The sequence below is a fragment of the Phragmites australis genome, chromosome 5 (assembly GCF_958298935.1).
Source record: "Phragmites australis chromosome 5, lpPhrAust1.1, whole genome shotgun sequence".
Taxonomy (NCBI): Eukaryota; Viridiplantae; Streptophyta; class Magnoliopsida; order Poales; family Poaceae; genus Phragmites; species Phragmites australis.
Window position 1 is genome coordinate 41,955,160 of NC_084925.1, and position 12,586 is coordinate 41,967,745.

Below are 12,586 nucleotides of genomic sequence, written 5' to 3' on the forward strand. Positions count from 1 at the left end.
TGCAAGTAGGCTCTAACCCTCGTGCACAAACTGTGATTCCAGATGCATTGCTACCGAGGGAAGCAGTGCTAATTGCAAGATGGGGAGAAATATAACATGTGGGTGTAACAGGAATACGTACAGGATCATTCTGACTGCATGTCGGTCACCTAATGTGGTGCTAAGTCAGTGACTGGTAGGCAATAGCTTTCCGGTGGTTAGTGTGGGGTGCTCCATTGCCGTGTCTTCTCTCATGGCACCGGATCATCAGATCCATGGAATATATTTATTGTCTTATTATACACAAAAGAAACATCCCTCCGCCAAATATCTCAATATTTTTAGAGCTGTGGTCACAACCTTTTTCCATAATCAAATACAGAATATACAAATACTAGTACACCCGATCTAAAATAGGTGTCATCTTAGAATGTATGCAGTCAATATTTTGAAACTTTAACACCACCACTACATATTAAAGGATTTAAATGTGACATGAGAGTTATATAAAAACTACTTCTATAACATTAGAGTTTCGCTAGTATTTGTTAGTATAACTGCAGTAAAAATAACAGTCGCAAATGTGAATTGGAGTACATATCCATGTCTAAGACGTCTAATTCAGAGTTGCAGGGCTCATGTGGTGCATAGGGTATCACTCATAACGCTAGTCCGAATTCAGAAGTCTCTAGGAGCCTTGACACGCATAATGTTTAATGCCTATTTCTGAACTGGAGAATCATGACAAATCAATTGCACCAGGAAGCAACATGCACCAATACATACATTGCTCCCCTCCAATCACAATAGTCCTCCACACAAGACAGTCCCAGAAACACAACTTAAATAAATTACTGATTTATATAGTAATATATCTACAAAACTAATAGCATTGTAACATTAGAAAAGCACTTTTCAAGACAAGTCCATAGCTATCATTTATCTGTACAAAAAGATATCGATGGGCAAAGATTAAAATTTTTTACCAGAAACGTATACTTTGTCACCATTGCTAGCGTCAAACAGTTGTCCGGGCACCAATAATTTCAACCAAATGTTCATGTTAAAGATGACTTTGGCACTTAGCACGACATTCACATGCGTGCTCATTATATCTGTACATTCAGTTTACGAAAATAATACATAATATATTTATCCGTCACTAAAATTTTCCTCTCCAAAGTTTCAGGTGCGCTGATCTCAAAATTAGGATAAAGTTACATTCCTAAGTATTAGCATACGTAACAAGAAAAATTGATGAACAAAGGCTACATACATTTCCATTTGAACTACATTTGGTGCTACACATGATATGGGACTGTAAGGATAAGTAGATTCCTCATGCTAACTTAAGCGTTGCGGACCTGGGTATCCGTCTTGTTCTATCTGGCCAGGACTTCCGTCGCTGTTCAGCACAGGAAATGTACTCCTTAATTGGAGGAAGACTCGGCTCCCCCTTCTCATCGTTTGGAACTTGCCCCCTTATTAACTATATAAAATAAAACATTGACAAGGTGAAACGCTAATCAAAGAAAGCAGGAAAAAAAAAACTGCAAGCCAGTTTACATACCTTTGACGCCCAATGCCTTTCTGCTTGCTGGCAAACATCCCTGATATCTCTTCCTGACATCCTGCATTCAATGTTCAGAACTAGTCACAAATCAACAACTGCACACGGGGCAGTTGCCTCAAATGATTTTTGGACAGTTCGAGTAGCTGTCTAAACTCAGAAAAAAAATTGCATTTCCCATTAACCATGTGGTCGGTAATGTTACTTGATATTACAGGGATGGTCAGAACATCAATCCTTGCTGCCCGCGCCATTAATCGCATATGGGCGAGATCTATTCTCTGGTACATAACATTTTTTTAAGGAGTCATGGGAAATAATAGAGCAGGAAGACATAACTATAAGAACTGATTGACTAACATGGCTTGCACTGATCTACAGCAAAGCATCTAATCATCTAATCATCTCAATTTGGCATACAAATTATAAAAAAAATCCCATTTCTTTGACTGTATTTTTTAATCTGATCTTTCATAGTAACACATAACTTCACCAGCTTGGTTAAACAAGTCAGGGGAAACCTCATAACCAGATGTACTGGTTGAGTTCAAGAGATTAGGCTAAAAATTCATCCAGACCGAGCACAAACCGGAAACAGCTGTAAACTGATACTGACAGTTTTCTGGACAGATTCTAATCGCAGGTCCTATCAGATAGGGGGCATGCTATATTTCCACCCTTACCAGCGAATTGACAAGAATATGGGCAGAGAAGTATCTGTAGAACTGTAATCAACCATCACAATTCATAACTGTCCATCCAATTAGCTAGTCCTTTTTTTTTCTCGAATACGCAGGAGAATTGCGTATCATTATATTAAAGAAGGGTAGAACCCGAGAACACCCATACGCACTCACACCAATTAGCTAGTATAGGCTTGAACAAGTAACATAAACATGTAGAATCTATGCTAGAGAAATCCTAGTGCTTACTCTTCAGTGGCCAACGAAAATTGAACCAATTCAGATTTAGTCAAGTGCTTGGCATATTGGGCAGCTATTTCCACACGAGTTTGCTGATCCGGTAAGCCAAAACAAATGATTGAATCAAAACGGCTGCAAATGTGGAACAGAAAATGTAAGAAGTTAGAAATACTATTTACTTCCCTTTATATAGTATGTAAGAAGGATACAATCAACTGATCAGAACATCTAGATTTCAGAAACGCTACAAGGTTATGCAGCTTAGTTCAATGTTGAAGCATTGGTTCGTTAGTAGCTTAGACCCTGTTACGTATGCCTCTTGGAAGAGAGAGAGAGATGAGTTTTTTGCAAGAAAAGTAGAACGAACTAGGCCATGCCAAAATTGGGATTGTTTGCAGGAAAAGAAAGGGCATGCCAATAGAAAACTACACCTGATGAGAGCAAGGTCAAGGTCCTCCTTTCTATTTGTTGCAGCAATAACTACCACCCGTCTATCCTGCTCGAATCCATCAATCTTCACAGAAGAAATTTATTTAGTGTCATAGAAAGATGTGCTATATGTAACTAACAGCAATAAGCATATGGCATAACTAAGAGACCATATGCAGGTGTATATCAGGAAACTGCAGGGTATCAAGATTTAACACACCATGCATTAGCAAGAAATAGTGATATAGGTTATGTTGTTGTAAATAAACATGTGTTGAGGGAGCGTTCACGTAGTCGGGACTGAGAGCGAGACACGTCACGAAGTCACACGAACGTGAGCGGGGCCAGTTGGCCATTTGACGGGCCATACGTCCGAAAGTCGAAGTAAGACACAAGATTATAATGGTTTGGGGCTATGAGGTACCCTACGTCCAATCAGCGAGCCCCTCGAGTCTCCACGATGGGAGAGCCTTCCGGGGGTCGCCCTTGTGAAAGTGTATTGTATTATGAGTGAAAGAGTTCTCCCTGCGAGAGGGTTACATGGAGTATTTATAGACCATAGCCATGGCCATGTACAAAGGACTATCTTGCCGTCAGGTCAAAGGAGTTGACCGGAGGTATAAATGTATATTACAAAATCTACAATCTTCTCTTCATATGCATGCTTCACTTCGTCAAGTATTCCTAGGTATGGGCCCATATCTTGGCGGACCCACTAGTAGATCTTCACATCCTAGTGGGTCCACGTCCCGATGGGGCCATTTGTAGGTCTTCACATCCCAACAGTTTCACGTCTTGGTGGGCCCACGTGTAGGTCTTCACGTCCTGGTGGGCCAACTAATAAGTCTTCCAGACCCCTTCGAAGGAGGATCTCTTCACAACCCCTGTTGGACGTCCATGACCCCCTTCGAGGGTAAGCCTTCAACGCCCCCTTTAGGGGCAAGTCTTCCTCCTCTGAGGCCATGTCATCAAGAACCCCCTAAGGGAGGTAAGTCTTTAAGACCCCGAACCCCTTTGGAAGGGGTGGAGCAAGCCCGCTTGAAAGGGTTGAGCGAGCCCCTTTGGAAGAAGGGGCTGAGCGAGCCCCCCTTGGAAGAGGGGGAGGGGAGCAAGCTCCCTTTGGAAAGGGTGGAGCAAGCCTCCTTTGGAAGGGGGAGCAAGCTCACTAATGGAAGGGGTTGAGCAAGCCCCCTTTGGAAGTAGAAGGGGGGAGAGGAGCAAGCTTCCTTTGGAAGCGCTGAGCCCCCGTTGTTTGGAAGGGGGGAGCAAGCTCTCTCTGGAAAGGGTGGAGCAAGCCCCTTTTGTAAGGGAGGAAGCAAGCTCCCTTTTGGAAGGGGCTGAGTGAGCCCCTTTGGAAGGGGGAGAGCAATCTCCCTTTGGATTTGGTGAGTCTTTGAGACTCCTTCGGGGGCAAGTCTTGAGTCCACGTAACATGGAGAGATATATCCAATAGTAGCCCCCCTTCCCCCGAGTGCTCAGATGGAGCGCTCGTGGGGCAAGAGTCGTTGCAAAATAGAGGGCATGGCTGGGCTTCTGCGTTGTGATAGAGTTATGGACTAAGCCGGGAGACCGGACTTAGAAATCACAATAACGTTACGGACTTAGCCCAAAATGGCAACCAAGCCTTGGGAAAAATTATGCATGGCATGCGAAGCGCGGAAAAATCCAATCACTCAAGTCAAAGTTTTGAGATCCAATGTTTGGGTGTCACCCAAGCCGTAGAGAATTGAGGCTGGTTGCAACAACATCTTGAATGGCTGCTGATGTGTCACAGCTGGATGAGAATTTGGCCAAAAAAAGAGGAAAATGCCTCTAAAAATTCTTTGCAGATAGGTGTCAATAGACAAAAGTGACATATGGGGGCCAGGTAACCAACAGGCTGTGACTTTATGGGGTTTCTTGAATTTCTTCTTGATCAATAATTACACAAAAAAAGCATAACACAAGAGGTAGTAATAAGCAATCAGTTTATGTTCCCCAAGGAAAACAAACAAGGACCCCACCTGTCGCAGAATTACTGACAAGATCCTTCGTGTAGCTTCATGCATTTCACTGTCTCGAGCCATAGCAAAAGAATCTACCTATAACATGGGCATCCAAAGGAAAAAAGAGGCAAGTTGACAATTGAGAATAACCAGAAACTCACATTACTGTTAAGTACACCAAAAAAATAACGCATAGCAGGCAAAACAGGCCATACAGTTCTTCTAAGTTCTAACCCACAAGCTTGTCATTATCATATATGATATATCTGAATAAGTTAAGACATAAGGGGGCATTTTATTTACATTAATTCAGCAATCTATTCTTTTGAAAGTCAACTGATTAAACATCAATTCATACGGAAAGAAGGCAAAGATCATGTAAAAGCCATAAGTGCATGAAAAAAATAACAAGTAACGCTTTTCTGGGAAACAAAAAACAACAATGAAAACAACAAACAATCACATCAATCTCAGCATGTTATGAAGCATGTTCAATACATTTGGCACTGGCTTGAGTAAATACTTGTATGCTACAAAGATGAAGATATATACCTCATCTAGGAATATAATACCGCCATCAGGAAGATCGTTTGCAAGTGAAAAAACAGACCCCAACAGGCGCTCACTTTCACCATAATATTTCGACATAACAACTTCAAGTGGCACATATAGTAGTGGAACTCCCTAACATAAGACAAGAGCAACTAGCCAACTTAATGCTACTAAAAATACAATTGGCATCAACTATAAATTTGTAGAAAAGATCAAATGTTAATTGAATAAAATAGCACCCATATTTCAGAAGTACTTATCGAACATTATTTTGGGACAATCCCAAAAATATATTACTTACTGCTTGTTTGGCAATAACTCGAGCCGAAGATGTCTTGCCGGTCCCTAAAATGATGAAGCAGGTGGTAACATGTAAATGCGTGAACACAACAGCTCAAGAACAGAAGCAATCATGCTAGTGGTACGTAAAAATGAACATGTGGGTTTTCCAGAATCAGGTTTCGCAAGCAAGGAGCTATTGTGATTTCCTATAAATATTCAATGAGGTTTCAACAAAATATGTAGTTTTAATTGTTTAAATGCGAAAAAAGTGTAATCAAATTATCTTCTACTGTAGCTTCTGCCATCAAGAAACAAGGAGGGTGGGGGTGGAGAAATACTCAAGCACCTATTTTTTGGTATAGTGAGTCAGTGCTATTCAAGCAACTCACCAGGTGGGCCTTCAAACAGAACAGCTCGAGGCCGATTTGTCTCAAATTTGCAGCGGGTACCGCGAGCAATGTCATCATACACTTCGGGACTCTGTAAGGCCAAGAGTATAGTATCCTCTATTTCCCTATAAATGGAAGAAGAAAGATGCCAAGCTTAAGGACGATGGTTTTGCAATGGAGTACACCAAGTCACTTGCTTAATAAGTAATAAGGCTAAAGTAAGTCCAAACAGGCAGCCCAAAATACAATAACAACAAAATTACTTTTTTGGGTTTCATCTCCAGAAGGCAGTAACCTAAATGTGTCAAGAAAATGTTTTCCTTCTGCTTAGAGGCAGATGCATGCATATTTAACTGGATAATACTTTTTACATTTTCTGTTCTCAAAAATATGTTCTATTTTTTTTCTGCAAACCACACTGCTTTTGATTATTGAAAATTAAGGCCACTGAAAGTGTCGGTTATTCTAACATTCATGATACCATAAGTAGCTGGTAAAGAAAGAAGGAACAGCGAACTGGTGGCACTTACCTTTTCTGAGGTTCATATCCCGCAAGGTTCTCCCAGATTACAGTGCCATCCATTGGAACACTAGATGTTTCATCAAATCCATAGACTCTAATTCCCATAGCCTCTAAATCTGATACAGTTTTCTCCATAGAGGGAACATGCTTAGATCTCTGGCCATTTCCTTTTCTTGGTGTGTTTTTATTGCCCTTCCCTGATGACCCCTTAACATCTTTTTCGCCAGCTATTTTTAAAGCACTGATCAAAGCTTCAAGTTCTTTCAAACTAAAACTACCACGCTTGATGAATTCAATTTCCTGAAAAAGCGATCAGAAATGACATTAGTTACGATATAATGACGAAACAGCAGGATAAAATCCTTTCAAAAGTCTTCAATGAAGGGTCGAAAATAACTGACAGAATAGTCCGATACAATAAGTGGCTCAAATATCAAAACACAGAGACCATCTTCATTGTGATCTCCAGTGCTAGTCTTCTTGGGAGGGTTCAATGTGATCTGACGTGCAGCTGCACTGGAAAAGAAGCACTTGATTAAGCATGATATGTTGATATATATCGGACTTGGCAAACCATATATCTACAAAATGGACAAAAATCGCCAGGCCATTTGCAGGAAAAAGATTCTATCAGAGATACTGATAGTGGAATTTTCACAGAAAGGTGTAGGGATTAGGATTTGGATGGATGGGGGAATTCATCAACATAGAAGAATTGCATCATTTTATCTATCATCCCTCTTCAGTCGGTCAAATAACAATATGCCAGTATAACCAGAAGGAAATCATGGCCTAGATATGTATTTTATCAGAAGCAGGAAACCAATATACATAGAGCATAGATGTCCACAGGAGAGTGCATGCAGATTAAAGCCAAAACTGCTCTGTTTGTGATTTGTGATTGCCACGAATAGCAGCAGGTAATTGCATAATATATTTCTGATGAAGTAGAAACACAATCAGCTTTCTTTGCTAACCTGTCCCAAGCACGCACTAGCACCTCCGAGCCACCACCATGCTGTTCTGCCTCAAGTCCGATATGTGTTACAAGATCAACAATGAGGTGTGATATATTACATGTAGAAGGCATGTTGAATTTAACAACCACCTGCTAGAAAAACGAACCAAATTAGAAAGAAAAAAACAGCTCTTATCATCAAGTGACGATTACACATGGTTGTTACTGATCGCGAAAAAGATAAGCTATACTTCTAACTGGCCATGGTTCTGATAGTCAGATTGCATGCCATACATGGTTTTAAAAAAAGATTGCATGCCATATCTAGAAAACATCCTACTGTTGTGCTCTAGTAGCAACCATGCATAATTCCAAAAGCTTCCTACTACACAATACTCACACTTAACTCAAATGAGTACACTTGTTTCCACATTAACCCCACAATCATGCCAAATCCACCTGCCTTTCTACCATTAGATTCCACCAAACCCCTAATTCTGGTAGCTACTCAAATTCACAAAAACAGGCACACAATTGGGAGTATTTTTCAGTATTAACAACCGCATGTCAAAGATTTGGGGAAGGATAACCTTTTGGCCTTTTACTGCAACATCAAACTGTGGGTACGAACCACGCTGCATCCCTCGGCTTTGGATGAGCTCCGTTATCCTCATCCTCTCCTTGCGGGCCAAATCCTCCCCCTCCGCGGGATCAGCACTCACAGCTGTGTCGACCGCGCCCTGTAAACGCAAGCCAAGCTCAAACCATGCGAACCTCACAACCAAAGTAACATACAAAAAATAAAGAGGCCTGCTATTTTTCAATCGAATGAAAAATCGATTCGTTTCAGTCGACGCCGTCAGCCACACGATCTCGATCCGATGGCACGCGTGCTTCTTCTTCCTCCCGACGTGTGCATGCTCTCTCTCGCACGTTTTCTCTCGCGCGTGTGCTCGCCCCCGCCTGCTCCCGTCCCCGGCGATGTCCCTGCCACCGGGTCAGCCTCCGCCACCCCCACCGTGCTAACCCGTCGGCTGAGACACCCCTGCCCCGACCTGGCCCACCAGTTGTCTTCCCGCCGCCCGCAGCCGGCGTCTCGCACCGTCTTGCCCGCCTCCACCGTCTGGCCAGCCTGCCTCCCCCGAACCCATTTCTAAGCCTGCCGGCCATTAATTCCCGCCAGATACCCCTCCTGCCCTGACCCCCGCAGCCCTAACTCCGGTGGGAGCATAACAGCCCTAACTGTGCTGTAGTAAATACGAAAAAGAAAAGGTTCGAACAGAAGAAAAGCGAAAAATCACAACCTGCCCATTGCCGTCGGCGTAGGCTACCGGCAGTGACGCGAGCGCAGCGGCCGCACCGATAGCGAGATAGGCGGCGGCGGAGGCGGAGGATGAGACCGAAGGCCCCTGCGCCGACGCAAGCGGCGTGGCATTGAGAAACCCTAGGCGTGATCCTAGCATAACGGACGGCGAAGCGGCGGCGAGAGGCGTTTGAAGAGGAGGGGAAGGAGAGGAAGAGGAGGCGAAAGCCGCGGATTCGATCTGCGGCGGCCGGAGGAGGCGGGCCAGCGGGAGTCGGCGGTGGAGAAGCATGGCCATGCCGGGTTCGCCGCCGAGGAAGAGCGGCTCGGGGTCACGTGGTGCTGGACTCCGAGACCGTGGGACGTGGCTGGCTCGTCGAGGGGAGGAAGCTGCCGGAGAGTTCGCGGCGGGGGTTCGTTTTGCAGTTGGCCTTTGGCCCCCCGCCCACGAAAGAACAAAGCGTCATTCTAAACTACGTCTTCATGTGACGTTGACGTATAATTGCGTAGCCGTACAAGGTTTTCTGGGCTGGGTCGAAATTTTCTGGGCCGCATGTTTAATGGGCCGGTTAGATTCAACACGCAAGAAAGCAGAACGCAGTCGTTGAGGCAGCACCGCGCTCAAATATTGCAACCTGGCTGTTTGTTCATGAGTGTATATGGCGACAAATTTGCCTCGCTGAAATCTGCATGATTCAACTTGTATCTCTACTGATTTATGTGTAAAGAGTCAAAAAAGCTCTTTAATAGTTCATACAAGCTCCTTAGCAATTTCTACCGATCTAGTTTATGCTCACCAGTGCAAAGCTCAAGATTCACAATACATGCAAAACGTCAAGACGAAACCAGCTGCTTGAAATTGATGGGCGTTGCGAAGCCCATCTGCAGCGGGGCGGAGTAGATGGCCACGGCGCCCTTCCTGGACGCGGCCTGCGTGCCGTGCACCCCATCCCAGAACAGGTACTCGCCGCGGTCGGCGCAGTAGGTGGCGTTGGGCGTGCAACCCGTCTGCGCGTTGAGCCGGCCCCCGCCGCAGCACGCGCTGGCCACCTCCCTGAACCCCGCGGCGCCCGAGTTCGCCGTGAAGTAGGACACCACGTCGTACGAGCTGCCGACGGAGTACCGCGCCCCCGGCAGCGCCCCGGAGCCGGTGAGGTCCGCCAACAGCGCCCTAAGAGCGTCGTTGAAGCCCCTGGCGAGGGCGTTGGCGCCGTCGACGCACCTGGAGGCGCCGTCGGGGGAGGAGGCCCGCAACAACGGCACGCACCCCAGGGGCGGCACGTCGACGATCCCGAACCGCCTCGCTCCGAGCTCGTAGAGCTCCTGCACGTGCCGTGTGTAGTTGGACAGTAGGTCCGCGTAGAAGGACGGCACCTCGCTCGCCGTCCGGTTCTGCGACAGGAACGCGAACATGTCGTTGCCGCCGTCGCTGATGAGAAAGAGCGACTTGGACAGCAGCTCGTCGACGGCCAACGAGCCCTTCCCGCCGCTGTTGGCCACCATCTTTGACTTGGTGGCCGCGAAGTATTCAATTTGCTTGGTCAACGTGATCGTGTTCCCCTGGTCCATCGGCATATTCACATATGAATACACAAGAACACGTACGGAGATGAGTAATGATCAATGATCAAACATTACTTTGGATTGGCACAACAAAATTCGATTCTACTTACGGTGGTGTCGAGGATTCCGGATCCCCCGGACGCGTAGTTGGCGCCGCGGAGGCCTCTCGTGATCTGGCGGCTCGTTCTTGGCGTCAGCGACAGGTAAGCCGGCGGGCTCCGCTTGAAACCCAACAGTTTTGCTGTATATCAATTTGCACCGGTGCATATGTGTTAGTTTCACTTTTCAGACATTGCTAACACAACAGAAACAAGGGCAGTCAGTTGAATTTGAGAGATGACACATGCACTGACCGATGAAGTCGGCGACGTTGTATCCATTGCTGAACCTTCCGGTGGACCTGGAGTGCGGGAAGTCGATGCCGTAGGGGAGCTGCAGCGCCGAGTTCCCCGGCAGGTATTGGTTGTTCCCCACGTCCACCGTCGAGTCGCCGAAGACGTACACCGCCGGCACCAGGTGCACCTCCTGTCCAGTAGCCGCGCTCGCCGCCACCGAGGCAAGCAGGCCGACGCAGGTAAGAAGCACCACTAGTACCATGATCAGAGACTTAAAACTGGCAATGCTCACCCTCATCATGGCGCCTCTGCAGCTATATGAGCATCTAGCTACTAATTGTATGCATCTATATATCTATATATGTATATTCAGATGGGATTTGCCGCTATGTCTTTCAGTTAGCAAGCTCGCTATATATCTATATTTGAGGTGATTTAAGAAGATGAAATGCATGCAGTACAAGGTAACGTTGGTGAGTTGCAGGGAATATGTGCTTGGGAAGGGTGTGCGGCAAACTGCCTGCGGCTGAAGCAAAGGCCAGGCTCCTAGCTTTTTATATATATGAAGTAAAACTACGCACGCATGATGCATAGGTTATGGGCCTGGCAGCCCTGCATATGCCTTGACCATCAAGCGATCGATCCGTTAAACAAAAGCTAGCCAGAACCATGCATCATCTGATCTCTTTTGCATCATCTCGCTTCTCCTCTGAATTTTTTACCATGCCGAGATGATCTCACTGAGTTCTATTTTATTTTTATGGAAGAATGGATTTGAAAGATGCTTGATTTCGTTGTTTCTTGTCAACCACTCCCACTACCTTAGTGGCGATGGCAACACATGCATTAAACAAGGCCACCACTGTTTGTCCCTGATCCAAGATGAACCGGCAATTCAGTGGCAACCAGATGCACCCGCATTTCCACATGGCTACCTACCAGATGCGATAATAATCTGACTCTTTCTTTATGGATCGATCGCTTGTTCATCTTCCTCACTGCTATTGACTGGTCCGAAAATAGCTACCTACCAGATACCCCATGGCACATCTGAATTGTTTACTTGTTCATTTCCTCGTCATTACTTATCAGAACATGCATGAGAAAGTATGTGTACTCTTGATCGGAACATACTTATCAGTCACGGGCAGGCACGAACATGTATGATATGAATTGGTCATTGTTCCATGGTCATGTAACCGTCATTATTGGCTGTGTACTCCGACATGCATGAGAAAGTACCAATTTGGAACCAAATCTGATAAAATTGGAGCAGTGCAGAAAAGATCAGTATGTGTGCCCCCTATGCAAGGATGGCACGCACAGAAATAAGTGCAACGATAAAGGCGCCCATGCACATCCTGTAACCGGATAACTGGTGGAACGGAATCGAAGGTATGCTAGCATAGAGCCATAACATTGCTATTGGAGTAGCACTGGAAGAGCCGAGGCAACGAGCTTACTATATGACCCATACGCTGGCATCACTGGCATTCCTTTCTGCAACAACCAACGCAGGAGGCCCAAAAAGCCTACAGCTTTGTGGTAAGTGCCGGGGTGGGCGTCCGCTGTATGATTGCTTGATTTCTTCTGTAGGATTCAACCATCGAAAGATCATGATTAGCCACCGGGTATGTTGGTTCCAGTGGCGACGTAGTGCTCTGCACAAAAGTTGTGGCCGGCCGGGCCGGCGAAGTTGCACCTGGCGAGCACTGTCGACGGCCGGACTTGTGCATGCGTGCGCGTCTTCCCTTGATCAGTCAAGTCCCTCTCCAACCTCCATGCGAATGGGTGT

At 45.6% G+C, this 12,586-nt stretch overlaps 2 protein-coding genes across 4 annotated transcripts; both read right to left on the minus strand.

The window, feature by feature from the left end:
• Positions 1–1,012: 1,012 nt before the first annotated feature.
• LOC133919762 (uncharacterized) lies at positions 1,013–9,351 on the minus strand. Of its 3 annotated transcripts, none has more exons than XM_062364258.1 (13): positions 8,895–9,351; positions 8,181–8,330; positions 7,610–7,740; positions 7,034–7,148; positions 6,640–6,932; positions 6,110–6,234; positions 5,740–5,783; positions 5,439–5,570; positions 4,905–4,982; positions 2,904–2,986; positions 2,482–2,604; positions 1,550–1,610; positions 1,013–1,468 (listed from the first exon to the last, which is right to left on the minus strand). In XM_062364258.1, the coding sequence occupies exons 1-13, from the start codon at positions 9,189–9,191 to the stop codon at positions 1,319–1,321; spliced, it is 1,782 nt and encodes a 593-aa protein (XP_062220242.1). In that variant the 5' UTR covers positions 9,192–9,351; the 3' UTR covers positions 1,013–1,318. The 3 variants fall into 3 exon arrangements, with proteins under 3 accessions (XP_062220242.1, XP_062220241.1, XP_062220243.1); XM_062364257.1 differs by having other exon boundaries at positions 7,610–7,743; XM_062364259.1 differs by lacking the exon at positions 4,905–4,982 and having other exon boundaries at positions 7,610–7,743.
• A 224-nt stretch (positions 9,352–9,575) lies between these two features.
• Positions 9,576–11,504, minus strand: LOC133919763 (GDSL esterase/lipase At5g03810-like). Its single transcript, XM_062364260.1, has 3 exons — positions 10,810–11,504; positions 10,567–10,697; positions 9,576–10,453 (listed from the first exon to the last, which is right to left on the minus strand). The coding sequence occupies exons 1-3, from the start codon at positions 11,090–11,092 to the stop codon at positions 9,728–9,730; spliced, it is 1,140 nt and encodes a 379-aa protein (XP_062220244.1). The 5' UTR covers positions 11,093–11,504; the 3' UTR covers positions 9,576–9,727.
• Between the last annotated feature and the right edge of the window lie 1,082 nt (positions 11,505–12,586).

What these genes read in the sequence shown, in the direction of transcription:
- LOC133919762 (XM_062364257.1), bottom strand. Translation starts at nt 9,191, where the DNA reads ATGGCCATGCTTCTCCACCGCCGACTCCCGCTGGCCCGCCTCCTCCGG. An exon ending in TCTGTTTGAAGGCCCACCTG is followed by an intron (nt 5,784 to 6,109) that starts GTGAGTTGCTTG and finishes TCATCATTTTAG; the next exon opens with GGACCGGCAAGACATCTTCG. An exon ending in GAGTTATTGCCAAACAAGCA is followed by an intron (nt 5,571 to 5,739) that starts GTAAGTAATATA and finishes GTCTTATGTTAG; the next exon opens with GGAGTTCCACTACTATATGT.
- LOC133919763 (XM_062364260.1), bottom strand. Translation starts at nt 11,092, where the DNA reads ATGATGAGGGTGAGCATTGCCAGTTTTAAGTCTCTGATCATGGTACTA. An exon ending in CAACGTCGCCGACTTCATCG is followed by an intron (nt 10,698 to 10,809) that starts GTCAGTGCATGT and finishes ATTGATATACAG; the next exon opens with CAAAACTGTTGGGTTTCAAG. An exon ending in CCGGAATCCTCGACACCACC is followed by an intron (nt 10,454 to 10,566) that starts GTAAGTAGAATC and finishes CCGATGGACCAG; the next exon opens with GGGAACACGATCACGTTGAC.